Below are 25,295 nucleotides of genomic sequence, written 5' to 3'. Positions count from 1 at the left end.
ATTACATTGTAGAGAACACGTATTCTACCGCGAGACTTAGCGAGGCTAAAGATGGCGAAAATGTAAACATGTAACATTGTCGTAGGAATGAATTACGCTTGAGTATCACGAAGGAACATACCCTAACCCCCCTCAATAAATGAAAAAAAAAAAATTCTCAACGGATTTGGCATAATATAAAAAGGTCGATTTTTACTTTAAAAAAAAAAAAAAAAAAACAGAAATCCGCTGAAAAGCGGAAAACTCTCGGCCCTGATTATATTAAATCAAATGGAGAAAAATACATCGATACAAGATGACTGGGTGTTTATCAGCATGCCTAGGGTATATACACCGACATCACGATTATTTAACACAATTCCTTTGGAAACGTCAAGCATTCATTGAACTTTCATTAAAAAACAAAAATCTAAAAAATCACATCTAAACATGGAGTTTGCATGTTCTCCCCGTGTCCGCGTGGGTTTCCTCCGGGTGCTCCGGTTTCCCCCACAGTCCAAAGACATGCAGGTTAGGTTAACTGGTGACTCTAAATTGAGCGTAGGTGTGAATGTGAGTGTGAATGGTTGTCTGTGTCTATGTGTCAGCCCTGTGATGACCTGGCGACTTGTCCAGGGTGTACCCTGCCTTTCGCCCGTAGTCAGCTGGGATAGGCTCCAGCTTGCCTGCGACCCTGTAGAACAGGATAAAGCGGCTACAGATAATGAGATGAGATGAGACATCTAAACACATTATTATCCTGTTAGCCTCAGACATCCACAAAACCCCATCATAAACCTGCTAACATTGTGTCTGACATTTAAAAAAAAAAAAGTTCATTAATCTAACAATAACATAGTTAAAACGTAATAACGTTTACTAAAGAAACGGATGTTTTACTGCTCTGTCCTGCGTGGCGTAAATAAATAAATAAATAAATAAATAAATAATCAACCGAGATCACGTATGAGTTCTATTCCTGATTAGCTTGGAGTTAAAACGAAGACGTTAACGTACTGCCGAAGGTGAGGTGTTATCCTGCACCTGGCTTGAGTGTTGCATTAAATTAGTCTCAAAAATCCGTACACAAACTCCGCGGGTGCTTGTGATACGAGTGCACAGAACACAATGGATGCTTTAATCCGCGTACAGATACTGTTCTCTGCGCTCACAGAGCAGAAACGCTGCCTTGCAAGTATGCTTGTGACCTTTGAGGCAGCAAAGCTACCAACTGCGGCCCTCGTTTCTTCAATCTTTCATTTCCAATTGACCGATCTGTCTAGTTTTGAGCATCTAAAACATAAATAAATAAATTAATTAAAAATAAAAATTGTGCTGCCAGGACCAAACTGCCTAATCCAAGCCCACAGAAATACGCATTTGATAAAAGGCTTTGGTAAACCAATCCCGATCACTCAGTGTAGGGAAAGGGATTACGCCAAGATCACACATAGCCGGTTGATCCGTGAGAACTGGGGCTACCGCGACCATTCTGGCAGATTTTGAAGGTGATCGGTCGCATAAATTTGGGTGAAGTAAAATATGCAAATGAAGCCACGGTAGCTGTGACAGTAACAACGGAAGACACCAACGTAAACTAATGATTGCAGCGACGTACCGCCTTACGGCAATGATAGCAGCGTGTACGATTTTCACGGCTGCAGTACAGCATAGCCACGGCAAGACGAACTAAGCCACGCCCCCTCAGCAAACTTTTCACTTTCTGCAAAGCGCTGTTCCGTGAACATTGAGCTCGATGGTTGCGACGGAATGCTACAGTTAGCTCTGGTAGCCCAAGTAAGCCTCACGGATGCTTACATATGCCTTCACGTGGCGCTTGACCCACGGCAAAACTTTCTGGGGATGGAAGCCACACCCTTCCGGTTGTCAAGGTCGCTCCGTGGCTCTCACGTATTCCCATGGAAAGGCCAGAAATGTGTACTGGTTAACCCCCAGAAGAGTCAAAACTGTCTACCGTGAGGTCACGCCGGCTATGTGAGACCTTAGCTTTAGAAATACAGCATGTACTATCTGAACACCTTGAGCTATGAATAAATTGGTTAATTATTTTACATTATATATTCATAAAATGATCAGAGAAAATGGTATTACATTCAAGTAGCCAATTTCCAACAGGTATTTATTGTATTGATGTTTCCGGTCTCACCTGAGCCCATGTGCATTGCACAGGTTCCTCATTTCCATTCAGTTATACCCCATGTGGTGCAAATATACACAAGACGGGTTTCAAATCAAAAAGGTGCATCAGGACATGACTTTTGGCCTTTTTTTTTTTTTTTTTTTAAATCTGCAGCTTAAGTGCATATTCTGGACCAATTTCATGGGTTTTTTTTTTTAAATATGAAAGAATGTCCCTTTACACACTCATCCAGAAAGGTAATTTTGCACAAGGCCATCTGTCTACAGCAGAAAAAAATAAAACGCGTCTGGAAAAATCCCAAAGTAGTCTGGAGCCAGAATCGTGATGTCACCTGCGGAAGCGCCAGCAGGCTGCGCGAGCTTTGCACGGTTTCAGTGCACAGCCTGTGTAGACCAAGCGCTCCCATTTCTCTCTCATTGTCCGGTCTTTTGGGAAACGATGAGTACCGTATTTTCCGGACTATACGTCGCTCCGGAGTTTAAGTCGCATCAGCCAAAAAATGCATTATGAAGACGAAAAAAAAAAAAACATATACATGTCGCACCGGACTACAAGTCGCACTTTTTTGAAGGGTTATTCTATCCATAGAATCTGTGATTCTATCTGATAAGCGGCGCGTGGTTACTGCGCGACTGCATTGTTTATTTAATAAATGAACAGCTGAGCAGTGATAACGCGCCCTTTGCCCTGTAAGTAGCCTAGTCTGATTATTTTAAATATCTACTACTATCTTTAATACTATCACTATCGTTATTACTAATAGCCTATATTATTATTATAACTAATAATAGTAGCCTATTACTGATGCATTAATCAGTTTGCTTTTAGAATATTTTTACCGGTAGGGCTTATTATCGCCCCATGGCTCTTTCATCTGTGTTATTAAAGCTGTAGTCATCATCGAGGAGAGTCATTCTTCATTTCATCAAATCAGAAGCCAAGTAGGCTATAGGTATATCATCTCCAAAGACAGGTACGGTAGTAAAAACAACCGTCTAGTGGAAAAACAACAACAACAACAACCGCTCAGAGAAAAAAAAAAAAAAAGGCAGAAAGCTACATAGCGCCCTCTCGCGGTGGAATATATATATATTCCATATTTTATATATGGAATATATATATTCCATATTTTATATATGGAATATATATATTCCATATTTTATATATGGAATATATATATTCCATATTTTATATATGGAATATATATATTCCATATTTTATATATGGAATATATATATTATATATACACACATACACACACACACACACGTCGCACCGGAGTATAAGTTGCATGGCCAGCCGAACCATGAAAAAAAATGCGCCTTATAGTCCGAAAAATACAGTACTAATACCATCAAGATTGGTGTTGCTACACCCTCCTACGATACATCTGTTAACCATTTTAATAATTACGCAATAACGTTGAAGAAATTTGCAGAAAACCACCAGGTCGTTTTCTCATAAACAAACCAGCGCTGATGTAGGATTCAGAGGGAGGCGTCCCGCACGCGACGTCATGAAAATCAATGTTTCCTGGGAAATCCAAATGCCAAGTTTTTTCAGAGGCGACCGATTCGCCTCAAATGGCTCGATTTCAACTGAATTTTTCTGGTATTGCGCAAGGTAAAAAAAAAAAAAAAAATTGCAGAGAACGCAGAATGTGACAGATATTTGACCAAAGTTTAATATAAAAGAGGAGAATTACATTGATCTTGCTCCTGAATTTACCCGTGATGTGCACTTTAAGAAACGTAAAATTAACGTACGTGTTGGTGACAAAAAGCGTATTTTAAAACTGACCAGCTTTGATTTTACATAAAGCCATGCTTCTTGTTATTTTTGTACCTGAATGTCACAGTAGTTCCCTTTGGAGACGAACGATACGTTGACGGGAAAGAAGTCATTTGGCTGGCCGGCTATGCTGAACTCCAGACTGCCGGTCTTGTTCTTTACGTCCACTACGGGCAGACACCACTCCAGAATATTCCGTCTGCTGTCGTGCCGATACTCTCCATCCAGGTCACCAATCACGGGTGCGCCCACGCCCGATCTGTAACATTTACATACACGCAGGTAAATTATGACAGGTGGTAGAACAGTCAATAATCCACAAGTTCGTCCGTTTTAGCGAACTTGTTCAAGATAAAATATCTCCCATTAGAAACAGAAGAGAAGACAGATGTAGTACATGTTGGATTATCAGACAGGCTTACGGTAGGGGGATTGAAATGACGACGTCGTTAAGCTCCAGCGATTCCTCTTGCAGTTCATACTCAATGTTAACATCACAGCTAGATCCACTTTCTGATGGCCAGCAGTTTACTGCAATCGGAGGAAGAGGGAAGGGAAAAAAAAAAAAGTAAGTGAACCTACTCTGAAGTATAACACCACGAACACAGACAATCATGACACTGTTGTTCTGGTGAACAAGTAACTGAGCCAAGCATAAAGAAAGCAGTAGAGCACTGACTTGTTAGTGGTATAAGGGACTCGTCTGTGGTCTGGAGTCTCCACTTCAGCACTCCCACATCGTTGTTTAGGGGGAACGACTTTTCTGGGTTCTTCAGGCCGATTAAGGAGTCTGCTGTGAACAGCTTCTTATCCACATTGGGGTGGGTCTGTGGGAGTCGATTAATGTTTTACTTCTCCGCCAAGGCATTATATTTAAGGAACGTTCACCGAGTGTATAAATTTAATAGTTAATACCCAACTACATGCTGAGGTTGTCGTCTACAACTATTAAATGGGAGCTAGACAGCACCGAGCACACAGGGCTCGACATTAACAGTAGCCCGATTGCCCAGGGCAACCATTCAATAGATTCAGACAACCATCTCATCTCATCTCATCATCTCTAGCCGCTTTATCCTTCTACAGGGTTGCAGGCAAGCTGGAGCCTATCCCAGCTGACTACAGGCGAAAGGCGGGGTACACCCTGGACAAGTCGCCAGGTCATCACAGGGATTCGGACAACCAGACTCTCACAAATGCTTGTCCAATCAGGCAACTACCCAAATATGTCAACTTGCGTGAAAAACGATGTTTATTCATTCATATTATGATGAAATTCCATTACGATTTGCGATTGTTTGACTCGGAAAGACAGTGTCCATGTTATCATTACGGGATGTTCAACAACTAGCGGAATTCACATTTGCACATCGGGGGCTCGCAATGCAGTTTCCCATTGCTAATAATTATCGCGTAGTACATATTCAGTGTTCTATTCAGACCCTCCAGGATTTCGCGAAGTTGCAAATCGCAACATCGAATGCAAATTCAACCAATCCCTGCGAATTCAGGGCGGTGTTGCAATTATATCCAATCACCGCAACTTTCCCGCAAATTTGACCAATCGTTGGCGTCGTCTTGAGGTGACGTCGACAAAACTACCTTCCGTGTATACGTTCAAGAGAAGCAGCATGTGCGCAGTGTTGCCAGATTGGGCGGTTTTAAGTGCATTTTGGCGGGTTTTGAATATATTTTGGGCTGGAAAACGTCAGCAGTATCTGGCAACACTGCATGATGTGCGAGTCACTGTTTATGTCGGCTTAAATTCTGTTACTGAAAGTGTGTTATGTTTACAGTGAAGCACTGTGTGCACTTTACATTATTTTTTTACTTAATACAAGAAATTAATGGATGCCAACATTTTTGCCAAAATGGTATTTTATTTTCCATTGTTTAGGCAGCTTCAGCATCATACTGTGAGATTCTGTTCCAATTGCTTTTTTTCCTTCTATGAAGCCTGAGCCATTTATTTTATTAGTTTATAATTATTGTTTAATTTAGTCTTCAGGAGAGACTGCCTGCACACAGTACTAGTATTAATAGTTTTTTTTTTTTTCTTACAAGAAAGCTGAGGCATTTATATTATATTTTAAGGTAACTTCATGTTGTGCTGTGAGGTTCTCTGCACTTTAACTTTTGAACCAACAGGTGCATTTGGATAAAGCAAAGCCTACTTTTCTGCATTTTTGTAGTCCTGGTAATCTTTTATACTGGTAAAGTTGTTTATAGGACCATTTCTCAGTGTCTTTGTTTTTTTTTTAAATCAATAGTTTTTCAGTAATAACTTAATATTTAACATATCACTCAATTTTAATCACAAAAAGAGAAAATCACAATTTTTCGCAACTTTCACTTCCTCCCGCAATGGAATCGCAACAAAAACCTAAAAAACACCGCAACTTTCATCGCAATTTTTTGGAAAACCCCCCGCAACATCAGACATTTTAGCCCGCAACAAATCACAAAAAAGGCCCGCGGAATCCTGGGGGGACTGAACAATGGTATGTCCTTCACTACATGACTAATTACTGCATTACTCGCACGGGGCGCTAGTGTCAATGCTTGTTGATACAGACAGCGTCTGAGAAGGTTGAATAATAAATAAAAAAAATAATATGCAATATTTGGGCAACCATGTTCTGAGTTCGGGCAACCAGATTTCTACAAATGGTTGCCCGAATGGGCAACCATGTCTCAAAGTTAACGTAGAGCCCTGGCACAGGATCACACTCACCCATGCAATTTCAGTGACGCACCATTCAGTGTTAACGACAATGTTGTGAATGTGATACAGAAAGAATTTCATCAGTGCAGAGGTTTTAGAGGCTTACCTGTAACTGTACCCCTCTCTTATCATTGTTGTTGATGAGCAACCGGATTCGCCCGCTCTTCTCGTCTGAGACACGAAGGGTGATCATGCCCAGGATCTCCATGTTCTGCAGCCCTCCATCACGGCCACACGTCAGCGTGATCTTTTCCTCTATCCGCAGGTGCACACTGCAACCAGCAGAGGGCACAAGAATGACACAGAGATACTTCCACTTCCCCTGGTCAAATCGACATTTTCAGTTTCATTCCGAATACTACAGCTTAGGGTGCATCAGTTGCCCCCTAAAAATGAAAAGTTCCTCCGATCATGATGCATTTTTGTTTTTATGTTCCTTTTGGTAAGAAAACACACTGGGTGAAATATTTTGACAAAATTCAAAAGTTTAATGGTGGCACCAGGAGCTCAAAGTTATGGAAAAAGCTGCTATTTTATGACTTTTATGACAAAATTTCGATCACTTTTCATGAAACATTACGGCACCTTATAGAGTATACCAAATATCTTAGATACACATTTTTAGTACATATTCTAAATATATTATCAAGCACAGTTTGAGTTTTAGCTGTTCACTGAATCATTGCTCAACTGCTTTGAAACAATACAAATGTATTATGAATCACATTAATGCTTCTCAATCCCTTGCAAAGGTTCTTAACATGATCTCTGGCTCACAAGAAATCAATAAATGGAGTCCAACATTGTGATTCAAACCTCACAGCGTTTTTTGGCAAAAAATGAACCTCATGGCGCCGCCATTAGACTTTTGAATATGGTCAAAACATTTTACAGGATGCCTTTATTGGTGAAAAGGAACACCCAGACAAAAATGCATCAGATTTTATGAAAGTGAGGGCAACTGATGCACCCTACTACAGGTCTTTCCTGAAATGAAATTGGTGTTCAAGTAAAGTTACAGTACTTAAAAATAAATAAATAAATTTTATATGCATCACTACTGCCAAATTTTAAAGAATTATAAGTTGACAATGGGAAGTGTATTCAGTTTTTTTTTTTAAATCAGCATCAATCAATCAGCCTCTGTCTCAAACCACCCGAGGTAAATTCTTTCAAAAATTTGCGGCATTTAAACAGCATCGTCGTCATCTCAACCTTCACCGTTTGCTCTTGCAGTTTGGTGGGGAAGTAACTGCTTTTTAATTTTTTAAGGCCTTCTAAATATTTTTAAAGCGTCCGCTGTTGTCTGTACAGAGTATGCAAGCACCCTTCTCCGTTTTGATAATTTGATGGCACAGGAGCACCGCAGACATTTTCCCATCTGATCAACTACACAGGCTTATCTTCTTTTCACTATGGTATGCAACCATCCTAAAACCTGACCTTGAGGAAAATGTGAGCAAAGCACACTTAGCTTAAAAAAAAAAAAGGAAAAAAAGGGGGAGAGAGAGAGAACTGATTTTGCAGGCAGAGTCCAGGCAAATTAGACAAGCAGCCGAAATACACGTACTTTTAAGTAAACATGGTTTGCCTCTCTCATGCCCTTCAGTGTGGATTCTGTATGTTCTCATGTCTGCACGGGTTTTCTCTGGTTTTCGCTCACTCTTGTGCACGTCTCTTTGGATTACAAAGTCCAGGCCGCTTTTATTCCCTCTTACTTCACCCACTTGAGTCTTAATCTGGGGGGGGGGGGGTTTATACCTCCGCCACCGTAAGGTGCAGGAGGCATTATGTTTTCGGGTTGTCCGTCTGTCCATGCGTCCATCCCACAACCTTGTGAACGTGATCTCAAAGGCTAATGAAAGGAATTTCACCAAACTTTCACCATTTGTGCGCTTTGGGACAAACATGAACTGATTAGGTTTTGAGATCAAAAAGGTCTAAGGTCAAGGTCACATGTCTGTCCGAAAACCTTGTGAACACAATATCTCCAAGGCTGATACAAGTAATTTCACCAGGTCACGATTACTGTGCGGTCAAATGTCCATCCCCAAATCACAGCTTAATAAGGTGTGTAGCCTACCGGGCGGAGGCATCCCCGTCGATGCTGTTGGTGTAGAGTTCTCTCTCGTTTTTGAGGGGGTTTTTTTAATGCTACTTTAAATGTCAGACAGTGACCTATATCTCATCTCATTCTCATCTCATTATCTCTAGCCGCTTTATCCTTCTACAGGGTCGCAGGCAAGCTGGAGCCTATCCCAGCTGACTATGGGTGAAAGGCGGGGTACACCCTGGACAAGTCGCCAGGTCATCACAGGGCTGACACATAGACACAGACAACCATTCACACTCACATTCACACCTACGGTCAATTTAGAGTCACCAGTTAACCTAACCTGCATGTCTTTGGACTGTGGGGGAAACTGGAGCACCCGGAGGAAACCCACGCGGACACGGGGAGAACATGCAAACTCCGCACAGAAAGGCCCTCGCTGGCCCCGGGGCTCGAACCCAGGACCTTCTTGCTGTGAGGCGACAGCGCTAACCACTACACCACCGTGCCGCCCATGTGACCTATATCACGGCATAATAAATACTTTATAAAGCCGCAGCACTTGTGCATAGTGGTCTTTGTTGCATCACAAATATTTCAGAATTTAATCACAACAGCATATATTTAAGGGTTAATGAGAACTTATTAAACCTCATGATTTAAGCTTACAATCTTGAGATGATCAATTAGTTGGGGAAACTATGCAGGGTCACATCAAGAGAGGGAAAAACAAACAAAAAACCCAAAACATTTTCTGGTTCGTCTCGTTTGTAAAAGCATGCAACAGTTCTTCAATTTCATATACTGTACAGAGATGCAATACCAGTCAAAAGTTTGGACACACCTACTCCTAGGGTTTTCCGTATTTCAACTTTTCTTCTACGCTGTAGAATACTGAAGACATCACCATGAAACGACATATGGAACATATATGGAATTATGTGGGGTTTTTTTTTTTAAACCCACAAGAGTCATCAGGAGATGACATGTCCCACCCCCACATGAAACCCCACTCCAATTTTTCTTAAATTGAATTGGTTGCCATAGAAATACGGAAATAAATAAAAGAAATAAACAAACAAACAAACAAACAAACCTGCCCCAAATGTCAAAAGGCACAACTCCTCTAGTCACTTAATACAGGGGTTTTCAAAGTGTGGGAGAGTCAGCCCCCCCTCAGAGAGCAAATAAACAACAGCGCCCCCACCTTACAATTTTTGTTGTTGCTATACTTAATGTTCCATTCGTATTTGGTTGTTGTACACATTATTTTTTTCTTTTACACATCTGTGCTTTTTAAAACCTCTTTTTTACACATTTTAAACATCTGTGCTTTTTAAAAAAAATTTTTAAACATCTGTGCTTTTTAAAACATTTTTTTTAAACATCTGTGCTTTTTTTTTTTTTAAACATTTTAAACATCTCATAGCATCGTTAGCTAGCACCTCTTGGCAGACAACACACTGTGGCAGTGGAGCATCTTCAGATCCAGTCCATGAAAATCCAAACTTTAAATAATCGTGGTCATACTTCCTTCTTTTTCTGCTTGGCCCAGACTCTGTCTCCTCACTCACTGTAGCTTTAGGTACTAAAAAAATCGATCCATTTTGTCTCTGGCAAAGGCTAGCTGAAGTTCGCTAAATGTCCACAATAGTAACTTATTCTGGTTTATTTTTCCTCACGTTGTGCCCCCCCGAAGAACTCTGGCGCCCCCTAGGGGAGGCACGCCCCACACTTTGAAAAGCCCTGACTTAATACAAGTGTGAGGTTTTGTGGAAGAAAAAAAAAAAAAAAAAAATCCCTAACGGTCCGAGTTATGCTCCAGAAACTAACGTTTACAGACGAACAGACAGAACAATAGTTATCCCCCCTGCCGCATTTTAAAATAAATTATTTTTAAAAAGGGTGTTAAGTGTGTTTTATATTTTAGATTCTTCAAAGTAGCCACTGTTTACCTTGACGCTTTACACACTATTAACCAGCTTCATGAGGCAGTCACCTGGAATGCTTTTCAATTAACAGGCGTGCCTCGTCAAAAGTTAATTAGTGCAATTTCTTGCCTTCTTAATGTGCTTCAGATCAAACAGTAAAACAATAAAAAAAAACACAGTAAAAAGCCCTATTCCACAACTGTAGTAATCCAGATGTCAAGAACCGCTCAACTAAGTAAAGAGAAACGACAGCCATCGTTACTTTAAGACATGAAGTGTCTTAATTAATAAACATAAAGACATTAAATTCGAAGGGATGTCCAAATTTTTCACTGCTACTGTATAATTCCTCCTCGAGAAAGCTGCAGACTTTACCTGGAACTACTTTCAGACATTCCTTAGCGGTTTTAAACAGTGTGAGCAGGTCTAAGCAAGACGTTAAAAAGAGTTGTGTTCAGAGTTCTTGGTGGGTTAAAGAGTGCAGAGCTAAATTTACAGCCAGGGCTTACCTCTCCGTGTTAGCAGGAGCAGGCAGAGATTTGGAGGCCTCGGAGGGTTTTTTGCCAGTGCCAGCCAGGATAATGTTCTCACCCTCTGATTTCAGTTTATCCACAAAATCGTCCACTTCTTTGCCCCTGGCCCCTAGTTTGAGGGCTCTGCTGGGACCGCTAGGCCTGAGAAAGAATACAGGCAGGAAAAGATTTAGTTCCACAGTAAAACTTCAAGTGTCATGAAACATGAACTCTGGAAATTTCCCCAGCCTGGAGAGAGAAAAAAAATATGTATATATATTTTCAGAACTTTAAGAATAACTCAAGCTCTACCTCAAGGCTTGTTGCATCAGACTGTCAGGCCAAGGGCCACTGCTTTCCACCCTTAATATTAAAAGGTCTGGATGTGTGTGAAACCTTGAATACATTATTATCCACAACACTGTATCGTTATTAACTGGCAGTAAGCACTGTTTGTTAGGATGCCTGAAGCGGAAGTAACTGCTTGCCCAACAGGTTGTGTCACCAGCAGTTGGAGCGTTCATTCAATAAGGCAACAAAGGGGTTTCTAAAGCATGTATGCGTTCAACTCACGAAACAGGTTTGCTTTCACTCTGACCAATATTTCAATCAATCAATATCACACTGTGCATCAGCAAAACCTGCCCAAATCTCTCCTGCATTTTTTTTTTAAATGACCCAAGACTTGACTTGTTTACTTGTCTGCATGCAATATGTAACTCCGTAGAGATTAAAGAACATGAAACACACCCACTTTCTACATGCTGTGAAATTTCTCATCTCATTATCTCTAGCCGCTTTATCCTGTTCTACAGGGTCGCAGGCAAGCTGGAGCCTATCCCAGCTGACTACGGGCGAAAGGCGGGGTACACCCTGGACAAGTCGCCAGGTCATCACAGGGCTGACACATAGACACAGACAACCATTCACACTCACATTCACACCTACGGTCAATTTAGAGTCACCAGTTAACCTAACCTGCATGTCTTTGGACTGTGGGGGAAACCGGAGCACCCGGAGGAAACCCACGCGGACACGGGGAGAACATGCAAACTCCACACAGAAAGGCCCTCGCCGGCCACGGGGCTCGAACCCGGACCTTCTTGCTGTGAGGCGACAGCGCTAACCACTACACCACTGTGCCGCTGCTGTGAAATTTATTTAAAATCATAATCTACAACATTGTGATTGTACTAAGTGAAGCATGCGGTAATCATACTCATAGCACCAAAGTGGGCAATCAGTAGGGTGCATCAGTCGCCCTCACTTTCATAAAATCTGATGCATTTTTGTTTGGGTGTTCCTTTTCACCAATAAAGACATCCTGTAAAATATGTTTTGACCATATTCAAAAGTCTAATGGCGGCACCATGAGGTTCATTTTTTGCCAAAAAACGCTTATTTTATGTTTTCGCGTAAGGTTTGAATCACAATGTTGGACTCCATTTATTGATTTCTTGTGAGCCAGAGATCATGTTAAGAACCTTTGCAAGGGATTGAGAAGCATTAATGTGATTCATAATACATTTGTATTGTTTAAAAGTAGTTGAACAATGATTCAATGAACAGCTAAAACTCAAACTGTGCTTGAGAATATATTTAGAATATGTACTAAAAATGTGTATCTAAGATATTTGGTATACTCTATAAGGTGCCGTAATGTTTCATGAAAAGTGATAGAAATTGTCATAAAAGTCATAAAATAGCAGCTTTTTCCATAACTTTGAGCTCCTGGTGCCACCATTAAACTTTTGAATTTTGTCAAAAATATTTCACCCAGTGTGTTTTCTTACCAAAAGGAACATAAAAACAAAAATGCATCATGATCGGAGGAACTTTTCATTTTTAGGGGGCAACTGATGCACCCTAGCAACCAGACTAAACAAACATGCTTGTTCACCGTCACATGCTTTCATGTCTAACGAGGTGTAAACTGCACTGTATTAACAAGTGGTCCGACTTCAACTGGCCTGCGCGATGAAAACCAGTGCTTAGGAAACAAACCTGAACAGAGGTTGTATGGACTGGATGGAAAATTGTTTGCATTACACACACACACACACACACACCACTTTAATTGGGAATGCGAAGAAACGCTTTATATCATCTAGAACACGCAAGTGAGGGTGAAGAGAAGCAGCTTTGGGACCAAGAGGTCTCCAGTTCGATTCCCCGGAATAGCAGGATTGGCTGAAGTGCCCTTGAGCAAAGCACCCAACCCCCAACTGCTCCGGGTATGCTGTACATCGCTCTGGATAAAAGCGTCTGCTAAATGCGATTAATGTAATGTATACGTTGTAAAGGAAGAAACCCAAATGTAGCTCTCAAAGTGCCATTCCACCATTGGATGTATTCTTTGGCATAAAATACAATACATTTTGACAACATATATAAATGGTATCACTAGATAGAGAAATCTTTTAGCTTCAAAATGATATATCAAACATAATTTGACAACGACAAGTATATTAATTTTGCGACCAAAGTCACCTACCCTTTTAATTTCCGCGCGTGATGTCACTGGCAGGTTCCCCTTCTTGTGTACCATGTGACGTGGCACATATCAGCAATGGCGGATAGAACGCGATAAAAATAATACCAATAAATCTAGCTAATACCAATAAATCTAGCTAACTGAAAGATTAACTCAATTTTTTGCAATTTTTTTGGCCCCCATATACGAGGAGAAATGACTCTCTCACTTTGGGGGTTTCCTGGTCTAAAAATAGACCGACACGTGGTACACAAGAAGGGGAACCTGCCGATGACATCACGTTTCACTACCGCGCGGAAATTAAAAGGGTAGGTGACTTTGGCCGCAAAATTAATATACTTGTCATTGTCAAAAAATTATGCTTGATATATCATTTTGAAGCTAAAAGATTTCTCTGTCTAGTCATGTCATAAAATATATTGTATTTTATGCCAAAGAATACATCCAAATGGTGGAATGGCACTTTAAGGCTCATGTAGGCACAGAGCTACACGGTTAGCGTCGTTCAATCTGCATATCAAATCATCACAAAGGATATTCTTTAGCTCAGTACTAATATTTATATATAAACAGCTCCGAAAATTGCAGTACAATTAGGTTAAAAAAAACCAAACAAACAAACCACACAACACTATACAAAGCGAGACAAAAATCACCAAAATCCTTTCAGGCGTTCTATTCCAACTTTAGGCTACAGTGATGCTCGCACTGAGGATAACGAACCCACCTTCAACATAACTGCTGCTATTACTAACTAGTACAACTGACATGCAATATCCTTTCCTCCATTGTGGAGGACCAGTGTGTTGTTCAGAGACTCCACAAACCAGTTGATTTGAAATTATTTAACAGGGGTGAGATTTCCAAAAGCCCCTTAAGGCAGATTCTACCGTAACTGGATCCATTAACCACTTGCCCACAAAATAAGAAATTTTTCTTGTCCTTTTTTCAGTGAGGTAATATTTTCAAGATTGAAAATATGGTATTTGGTCTTCTAAAACAGCACGTCATTTAAAAATACACTGAGTATATCAATAAAAGATTTTTAAAGAATAAAGTTCTATTTCTTTGACATATCTGACAGACATAACTCCCATTTTAAAAATCACTTTCATTATCCCTGTTGCTATCGTCAGTGAATTTCTGTCAGATGACCTGACAATAGACTCAGCCATTATGGATCTTTGGTAGTTATCGTGTGGAAGCAGGCTTTATCATTTTTGGGTGTCAACAGATAGAGTTGAAATAGATTAACAGCGAAAAAACTATTTCGTTCACGAGAGAAGCCCACAGTTATTTTTAAAAAATGCTATCGTCAGTCTGTCAGTCAAATGCACCTGACGATAGCAAAATTCAAGCCCTCGCCACGCACATGTTGACTGACGCAAAGAGGAAATTCTACTGCGCGTGATTTTTGTGACAGCAGACATTTACTTCCGGGCAAGACTTGGAGTTCTGACAGCTAGATTTCATCAAATAAATCAAGGTAAGATTTTCAGTCAGCTATCCTGACGATTAGGGCTGCTCGATATTGGAAAAAATCAATATCACGATTTTTTCAGTAAATATCAATATCGCGATTTTTAAAACGATATTTATACACCTTTTTTTAAAGCCCTGATCATCAACACCTGAGGCACCGGGCCACATTTTTATAGTACAGGCCTCATAGGCTACCTGTCAACCCTTCCCGTTGTACCCTGAAACGCCTTTTACTTAAACTATTTACTGTGCAAGCGCGTACTTTGCATAGGTCCTATCGCCTGCACAGGGCTCACGTTCTCCTCACTCAACATTTCCGATCACAGAGGATGGAGCCAGCGCTGGTATTACCAGTGATTACTGCGTAACGTCCACACTGGCTCATAGCCAGCCAAGGATAAAATCTCTCTCTCACACACACACACACACACTACAACGTAAGCTTGTGTGTTGTTAAGACACCAACATTAAAACACGCACACACACGGACTGGCCATTGGGAGTAGCGGGAGTTTGTGGGCCGGCGGAGAAAAAAAAAAAAAAAAAAAAGTTGCGCGCTGGCCTTTAATATGATAAGCAATGTTAACAGTTTCTTTAAGAAACTGTTAACATTGCTTATCATATTAAAGGCCAGCGCGCAACTGTAATAAACAATGTTAACAGTTTCTTAAAGAAACTGTTAACATTGCTTATCATATTAAAGGCCAGCGCGCAACTGTTTTGTTTTTTTCTCCGCCGGCCCACACTGAACCACCGGGAAAACTCCCGCTACTCCCGATGGCCAGTCCGTGTGAACACGCACAATATAGAGACAAGTCCTTAAGAATTAACATACATGAAAATAGCTCAGCGGCATGTAAACATTCCCTGAAAGTGTAGGTGGCACTGCGGCTAGATGCTACGTGAAATGGCACAAGGCAAACACCATGCTTCGCTCAGTCAACAGACAAAATCCACGAACCCAGTAGTACTCCTACTACTGTGGGTTAGTGTTCTGTGGCCAAAAACACCCTATGCACAGTCATTCCAAAACATCCCCACTAGTTGCAGGTTATGTCTCAAATACAGATATGCGTTGTGGATTAAGCGATCTATTTTCAAGCATCAGGCTTCTCTTCCTTCATCTTCCAAATGTGGACTCCGCTATCTTTTTGGCATGTCAGCATTGAAATACCATTTGCAGAGATATTTCACTCGAAAAGTAAAAGCAACACATGATTAGGGCTACATGATTAGCAGGGGGACACCGTTTTAAGCGCACGGAATTTTAAAAACAATGTAATTACATCTGAGTCCATCTACATCGCGCAATAAACCCGTCCTTAGCAGAACCTACTTCAAAGCATGATGCTAGCTGCAGATGCACAAGTCAAAATCAAATGAACCCAAGTAAACATGCCGCGGCGGGCAACATTAATAACCAAATTGCCTTACCTTAAAACGCTGCCTTGACCACAGGACGACTCGCAATTATTCCACTTAAATCCACACGGTTTAACACATCTAACACAGCTAGCAAGCTGGATATGTGCTAATATTGTTGTGCTTGTTTTCTTCCGTAGATGCCATTTTTACATTACCCAGTCCCACATCCAAAAATATGACGTAAATATATGTTAATTGTATTATTATAACTATTAGCAAGCAAATCAAACAACATATTAACAAATCAATATATCAAATCACCCGACACGTATGAAAACAGAAGAACTGATTTTTTACTGTTGCGGAGATATCGCGGGAGTAGAATGGATGACGTATGCAAGGCTACGGTGTGCCTTAGGGAACAGAAGGGTTCGTTTTACCTTACTGTCACGTCAATGTTATTGTTGTTTTATTGCCATTGTAGAAATATTGTGCACGTCCCTTTCGACAAATGACAAAAAATCGTTTCATATCGATATTATGAATTTTGATATCGTTTGACACCAATATCGATATCGCGATAAAAATACGATATATTGCACAGCTCTACTGACGATAGAAATTTTTGGCGATAGTAACATTGAGAATGTATTTGTGCATTCATATTTAAAGTTTTCCTCCAGAAAAATATCGTAAGTTGAGATAAATCAGAGCCACTTGCGACCCTTTCAGCCGACAGGCCATTTCAATGTGTTCTTTCCCCGCGAAAGTGACACAGTCGTGTCTATCGTCACTGTTCTGACAATTATTGTTGATATTTCAATTTTGAAAATAAATTCTCTTTATTTCAATATATTACTTTATTATTTGGTTCTAGTGATGAGGTATTTAATATTATTACTAAATTTGCCAGATTAATAATGTAAGAAACAGTTTTGTTGCTATTGTCATCTAGAGTGTCTGTCAGAATATGATAGTAGACGTCAGTTTGTCTGTCAGATTTTGATGATAGAAACCAATGTGTTTCTATTGTCATTTAGCATGTCTGTCATGTCAGGCTTTTATTAATTAGTTACCAGGGCTACTGTCCTAAAATTTACTGTGAATGTCCAAGACCCCAAATGCTACGAGAAAAACTTAATAGAATGATCAAAATAATCAATTCAGCAATTTAAGGAGATGGGACTTAACTGGCCTCTGTTATGGTAGAATCTGCCTTAACGCTAAGAGCATCTTAACTAGGAGAAAGAGTTCATTGTGCTGCTCGCTCTATCGTTTAACGATGATCTTTGGGCTACTGTGCTTTTGGGGGAAACTCTGCACAGTTGAGTGAGTGAGAGAATTTATGCATCAAGTATATACTGCATGTTGCAGAATGCTAAACTGGGAGCCATATTATATATAGTATTATTCGATCCACATTCACTGGATATGAGCAATTGCATACTCTGACTACTACTAGGCTATCACCTCATATACCGTGAGTAGTGAGAGTGAGTAAATAAATAAATAAAAATGGTGGCGCGTGTTGCTGAACCAGAGGATGGAGAAAAAAAAATGATCAAGTATTTAAAAGAAACAGAAACCGCTAAAAGAATAGTTTGGGTTTTTTTTGGTCTCCCCTCCCCCCAATATCTCCTGTTTCGCCCTTCAGCCCAGTCTGTGGTGGTAACGCACCTTTAAGTTGGTTTGCCAACTGCCAAAAAACCCTAAAGAAGAATAAAGGGGTGTTCACACGGCACATATTTGCATCGATGCTGCACCGATGTATTTTGTTGCGATATATCTTACACCGGTGTTAAATTTGTGGAGCGTTCACACGTCACAAACCTGCTTACTAGAGAGAAGCGTGTTAGCACCGGTGCAGCCCCACTTGCGTTCACACGGCAGTTTTTGCGACCGTGCTATACGATAGTAATAATGCGGAAATAAAATATGCGCATGCGTGAAAATGTACTTCCTTTTCCCGGTTGTCATGGCATCGCCAAACGCCGGGAAAACAACGTGGATGAAGACACCAGTGTTGCCAGATACTGCTGACGTTTTCCAGCCGGCAACACTGGAAGACACGCAGTTCTGTTGGTGTTGATATTCGCCATTTTGGAAGTGCAAAATACCAGGATGCAAATTATGCAATGCCCGTATGTAATCACCTCTCCTCACGCGTAGCGAGTCTACCCCTGTAGCGTTCAGACGCCCCATTTTATATCGGTGCTGCCCCGCAAACTAGCATTTACTCCGGAGTAAATTTTTAAACCACCTCCCGAGCAGGGTTAGATTTGCACCGGTTTAAGCAGCTTTCAGGGGCTACACCAGTATAACTTTGTACCGTGTGAACGCTCTACCGGGGCAGCCCCGGTGCTACACCAGAGTAAAAGTTGCCGTGTGAACACCCCTTAAGAAAACCATAAAGAAGAAAAAAAAAAGGAATAAAAAAAGTCTTTATTTCTCAAGAATTATTATTATAGCACTTTCTACAAATTGCGACTGTCATTTCGCTGGTTTGTAAATGTAAATTCTGAATGGAAATGATCGTCAGACGTTCTGTCAAGTTTTTATTGATAGAATTTGCAAAAGATAAAAATGCTCCGTTTCTCAAAACCCAGTGAATGTGGATATAACAAAACAGTTGTTCCACTCGGCTATTAGCTCACGTACGACTCGATTTAGTGGAATAATTTAAAGGAACAGTCCACCGTAGTTCCATAATGAAATATGCTCTTATCTGAATTGAGACGAGCTGCTCCGTACCTCTCCGAGCTTTGCGCGACCTCCCAGTCAGTCAGACGCAGTCAGACGCGCTGTCACTCCTGTTAGCAATGTAGCTAGGCTCAGCATGACCAATGGTATTTTTTGGGGCTGTAGTTAGATGCGACCAAACTCTTCCGCGTTTTTCCTGTTTACATAGGTTTATATGACCAGTGATATGAAACAAGTTCAGTTACACAAATTGAAACATGGCGATTTTCTATGCTATGGAAAGTCCGCACTATAATGACAGGCGTACTAACACCTTCTGTGCGCTTCGGCAGCGCATCGATATCTGAGCTCCGTATCAATGCGCTGCCGAAGCGCGCAGAAGGTGTTAGTACGCCTGTCATTATAGTGCGGACTTTCCATAGCATAGAAAATCGCTACGTTTCAATTTGTGTAACTGAACTTGTTTCATATCACTGGTCATATAAACCTATGTAAACAGGAAAAACGCGGAAGAGTTTGGTCGCATCTAACTACAGCCCCAAAAAATACCGTTGGCCATGCTGAGCCTAGCTACATTGCTAACAGGAGTGACAGCGCGTCTGACTGCGTCTGACTGACTGGGAGGTCGCGCAAAGCTCGGAGAGGTACGGAGCAGCTCGTCTCAATTCAGATAAGAGCATATTTCATTATGGAACTACGGTGGATTGTTCCTTTAAATACTTACTTATTAGCTACATTTGCTTTTACCGCAGACAAATTCGGCAAATATGGTTTAATTTCAAAATTATTCGGGTCATTTCATGTACTCTCACTTCTCACGGCAATCAAATCCACAACCAATATCCTCCAGAGAAAGTCCTCCTACTTTCACAGATGGGAAAGCGATACACGCGCTCAGCAAGAATACGGATACTCTTCAGTCTGCACGGGTTTTTTTTTTTTGTGTGTGTGTTTCTCAAGCCATACGGTTTGCCAGAGAAGCCTTAACTGTACAAAAGGACGGTACCTGGTGGGTGCTGGAGCGGGTTTGGGTTTCTCCGGTTCAACCAGTGTGTCCGTGATGATGGCTGTGCTGCTGCTGCTACTGCCGAAGCCACCGAAACCTGGAGATTTCTTCCCGCGCTCAGCGTCCCGCCGTGCCTGCTGCAGTTCCTTTGCTTTTCGCCTCATTTCAGCCTTTGCCTCCCGCTCCTGGGTCTGAACGCACGGAGAGGAAGACGACAATCGATTAAAATTAAGGTCATGCGTGTCGTTCTTCCAAAGCTGTGAATAAAATATAGTCAAAAGACGATCTGCTGCCTGCTTTTAGCTTTTAATTATACAACAATTGAGATCAGAGATGAAGGAAGGAAGGAAGCATCTTTAATACGCAGCACATTTTCACACTTCATGAAGTACTAATTAAGCAGATGGCGCAGGATAAATGATCCAGCAACAGCACCAAGTTGGATTCTTGGATTTGACTGATCGGTAGTTTGGAGCTTAGTTATGAAGAATCAGCAGACCGCTGCATACATCACAGTGTTGCTTTCCGTCTTGCGCTCTCTCTCACCTCTCGAACAGCACGGAACACCTTCTCCTCATGCGAGTCCATCTCGGTGAACGTCCGGATCTGTGCCAGATTGACGTTCTCTCTGTAACCGAGGGCAACAATCTCGTCAAAGGCGAAGATGAGGTCGAAGCAGTGCTCCGAGATCTCGCCTTCCTCCAGCACGCGGCAGTACTCCGGAATCTGCACAGCCGTGACACTTGGTTTCAGTGAACATAAAGTACCATTTAACAGTGCATGAAAACATGCGACTCGAGCAAGGTGCATCAAATACGCAGCGTTTAAAAGTGTTTCTAGATCCATAACCATTATATAATTTCAAAAATACTTAAAAAAATTTATTTAACAATATTACCATGTGATGGATCTGACAGAGTTCTTCACTTCAAGTGTATATACTGGTATTTTCAAAATTAACCCGACACCGTGACGTACATACGGTTTTAAAAAAGGAGGCTTGGAAAGAAGGTGAAGGGTTTTTATTGCGATCGCAGTTTTGTTGTGCAGAGCGCTACGTACTACGCGTGAGAAAAGGCGAAGAGTCTCCAGGTCCTCCAGGATGTTGCTGTTCTTGGTGGTGACCAGCACCATATAGAGCTTCTCTAGTGGCTGGTACACATAGCGCACGCTCTCCGTCTCCACAAACGTGTGCTGCTTGCCCGTGTTCATCAGCTTGGGGAAGGCGGCCAGCAGGCCCTCCACACGCGTCCGGGTCATCTCGACAAACTGCCGTGACACCAGAGCTTTCCCAGCCTTGGTGCACACTGCTGCAGCCAACAGCACCTGCAAATCAGGACAAAAATCACTGCATCCGACCTGATAACGTATGGGAGCAAACTTTTGTTGGTTTCCTGCAATTTGGAAATGAGAAAAAATAAAAAAAAAGTGTTTGCTAGAATATTTTCAGCACAATCAATCAATCTTCCGGTTGACTGTGTGGGCCTAAAGGCCTCTGCATGCTCTTGCGACAAGGCTTTCGCAGATAGCTTTTCGCAGACAGTTGTAATTTATCGTTGAGCGGGGGAGTAATAGGCGTGCGCGATGTTATTCACCGCCACAACGCAAGGGGGCACAAAGTCGCTAGGAGTAGTTGGTGGGTGTGGTTAGTGGAGTGTTTATCCTCCGGTTACTTATAATGACTAGAACTTTTTTTTTTTTATAATGACTAGAACTGGAGTCGTATAGATGTACGTACTTCCTCAAGCAACCGCTCTTCATGCTGCTCCATCTTCGCTCGTGTTTTTAAAAATGCCGGTCATGAAAACAAACCAAACCGGGAAAGTAGGGAAGCGGAAGTGCGTGTACAGCGGATGTAGAGTGGACCAATCGGAGCCCTCTTGTCTGCGACGCCGTCTGCGAGGCTTCTGCGGTGGTCACAATTTTTGGGAGGTGCGCGCAGAGCGTCTGCGAAGGTGGGGGGGCTACGCAGACACTGGCCGAATCCCATTTCACCCCTTGGACCAACCCCTTGGCCCTTCCCCTCCATTTTGCGCGTTCTTCACGTGAAGGGGTAGGGGTATCCCAATCCCAGTTAACGCGGAGGGGTAGGGGAAGGGGTAGGGCTTCTGTACCCCTCCAAACGGAGATTTTCCTGGAGCTGACTCCGAACGAAGGGGTTTGAGTGATTTCCCACAATGCTATGCGGATTTCAGCGAGATTTCATGCGGATTTCATAAAGATGGCGGTTCCCGCGGCGAAAGATTGTCATAAATGTATTTTCTCCATTATTTACGTGTTTTAAGTTGTTATCCAGAGGAAACACGCCGCTTGATTCGCTTTCGAGCTGAGAATGAGCAGCGATTTCTGAAATCCAAGCTGCTGCTAAAAAGCTTTGGGAGTGAGTATTGTTTTCGGTTGCTTTACTGCGTACGTTTTGTTCTGTTATTCTCACTTTTATTGTTTACATGAGTGTTCTGACACATCATTCTGTCGGATGTGGTGCACGAAGCGCCAAAGATATCCCATTCAGTGGTGTTAGTTAACAAATCACACCCTGCCAGCAGAGATTTCTGGCTCTGACTGTAGCGGCTGGTCGCAGCCAATGACGCATTTGGTCGCGTTTTGCTAACGTAAACGCTGACGGAGGTACGCGATGACGTATGCGATCGTTGAAGGGCTATCCCAATACGTAAGGGTTGAATTTCAAGCCCTATCCCTTGTAGCTCAGTTTCAAGGGGAAGGGCCAAGGGGAAGGCGGAGGGAAAGGGTGAGGGGTAGGGGTAGAAATTAGAATTGGGATTGGGCCACTGTCTGTGACGCTATCTGCGAGGACTGGGTTGTCAGCATAAATTGGCCTTAAGAAGCAAGCACGTGCGTGAGTAAAAACAAAGGCGTAAACACGCCCCTACGAGAAACATTAACCTCCTAAGGCCCAAGCTCTTTTTTTACATGCATTTTTTTATTTCTCTTTGCTATTTGGGCTTATTAGAACCTGATTAGAATAAAAACTAAGCATCATCTTTTGATAAGATGTACTTTTAGAGAAAAAATATGGCCACATATGTGGATTCTTGTTCCGAATTTCCATAAAGTGCTGTCCACGCATGTGACCGCTAAGCCCTAGGAGGTTAAGGAAAGATATCAGGCCTAGACTACTTTTACAGCTGATGGCAAAAAGAAAAAAAGAAAATTCAGTGCCGACAAATTTAAGCTCTTAAGACTAACTTGTCCAATTTGTCAGAGTTGACTCAACCCAAAGTACGAGACACACACATCCACTCCTTTCTCAAACAAACCTGAAGCCTGCTACTGCCGTTTTAAAGCTGACGGCTGTTTGTATGTCATTTAAAATATACAGATAAAAAGCACATCAAGAACGCTGGGGGGGGGGGGGGGGGGGACGTCCTTGAGGTTAGTCAGTGTGTACAACACTAGGACAAACTTTGTTATAGTTTTATTTGATGGAGTCGGTACAAAAACATTTAGACTTCCAAACATTAGTCTTCCAACACAAAATTAAATGTTACAGAAAAATGTTTAGTCAAGAAAGCAGGATATTATACGAGAAGCCACTTTTTTTTTTGGCAGGGCAGCACATAATGAAGGCTACTGGGTTCTCATCTCATTATCTCTAGCCGTTTTATCCTGTTCTACAGGGTCGCAGGCAAGCTGGAGCCTATCCCAGCTGACTACGGGTGAAAGGCGGGGTACACCCTGGACAAGTCGCCAGGTCATCACAGGGCTGACACATAGACACAGACAACCATTCACACTCACATTCACACCTACGGTCAATTTAGAGTCACCAGTTAACCTAACCTGCATGTCTTTGGACTGTGGGGGAAACCGGAGCACCCGGAGGAAACCCACGCGGACACGGGGAGAACATGCAAACTCCGCACAGAAAGGCCCTCGCCGGCCACGGGGCTCGAACCCGGACCTTCCTGCTATGAGGCGACAGCGCTAACCACTACACCACCGTGCCGCCCGGGCCATTATTAAATAATGTTCTGTTTCCGGTCCACCGGCCGGGTGAGTGCTGTTTGTGCGGTTGAATTTTTTTTTTTAACGCCAGTTTTTTGACATTTTTTTCGGGTTCGTAAATCTAAAATCGAACTTGACATTTCCGCATTCCCAGGGCTTTCCACTAAGGCTCATACTAGCCAGCCATGACAAATAAGTAGCCAGCCGGGGGGGAGTAAACACAAAATAAACTCCTGTGCACGCAGTTCCCAGGATTAAATGTATTTTCCACAGACCATTTATTTATTCACTTTACTCAAATACAAAGTGAAATGGCAGTAAATCTTCTCTCTTTTCTTGCGTATTGCATCATGAGGCGTTCCTGGCTTGTAAATCTCTTATTTTCGGTGCATGACACATTCACGCAGCCGAGCATGCTATGAATTAACAACGACAACGGTCTGCAGTGGGGCGACACAATTAAACACTCAGCGAACATTTCTCCATTTGTGTATGAAAATACACTCCAACCACTCAGTTTGGGTTCATTTACAACCAGCGGTGTCTTTTGAAGCCAGCACGTAATTGAACGAGAGAAGACTGGTTTACCGGAGACAAAATAAGCGTCATCTCTGCTTCTGTTCCCTCCCCGACACACTACTGCCTCCGCCGAGTGCGCGCGCACACACACACCGCATGTTGGGGCCGCGGATGAGTTACTCTCCCTTGATCAACGAAGTCGGCGGGGAATTTGTGGTTATTATCGGTACAAATAGCGCGAATCACAACTTAAATGAGTGCGGTTCAGTTTGACATTATTGTCAGTCCGTTAGATAAACATTTAATTTTATTAAAATCGAAAATTAATATTCAGAGCCTGTAGGCTACAAAAATAATAGTCATTAAAATAGCCAGCTGGACTTAATTGTGTAGTCGGCTGTATGGCCGGCAGCCGGCGCTTGTGGAAAGCCCTGCATTCCGCGCAGAATATAGAACTGAATCAGCTCTGCGCATGCGCCGTGCGGCACAAAAAAATAGCACCACCATGAAGGCAGGAGATCCGGAGTTTTCAAACATTTGCTTAAGTGTGAAATCGCAAAATGGTATTCTAGCGAACAACAAAATAGTAAAGATTCAGAAAAACAAATCAT

The 25,295-nt window shown here is 42.0% G+C and overlaps 1 protein-coding gene across 1 annotated transcript in view; it reads right to left on the bottom strand.

The window, feature by feature from the left end:
• Positions 1–25,295, bottom strand: part of arcn1a (archain 1a) — a 46,793-nt gene that overhangs the window by 9,009 nt on the left and 12,489 nt on the right. Inside the window, exons 2-9 of the mRNA XM_060912346.1 lie at positions 21,262–21,525; positions 20,746–20,925; positions 20,200–20,390; positions 11,150–11,314; positions 6,763–6,928; positions 4,611–4,758; positions 4,354–4,462; positions 3,986–4,190 (exon numbers count right to left, since the gene is read on the bottom strand). Coding sequence (XP_060768329.1) covers positions 3,986–4,190; positions 4,354–4,462; positions 4,611–4,758; positions 6,763–6,928; positions 11,150–11,314; positions 20,200–20,390; positions 20,746–20,925; positions 21,262–21,525 — 1,428 coding nt within the window. The remainder of the gene's footprint in view (positions 1–3,985; positions 4,191–4,353; positions 4,463–4,610; positions 4,759–6,762; positions 6,929–11,149; positions 11,315–20,199; positions 20,391–20,745; positions 20,926–21,261; positions 21,526–25,295) is intronic.

The sequence above is a fragment of the Neoarius graeffei genome, chromosome 28, assembly GCF_027579695.1.
Source record: "Neoarius graeffei isolate fNeoGra1 chromosome 28, fNeoGra1.pri, whole genome shotgun sequence".
NCBI lineage: Eukaryota > Metazoa > Chordata > Actinopteri > Siluriformes > Ariidae > Neoarius > Neoarius graeffei.
This window is presented reverse-complemented; position numbering and strand designations above follow the sequence as displayed.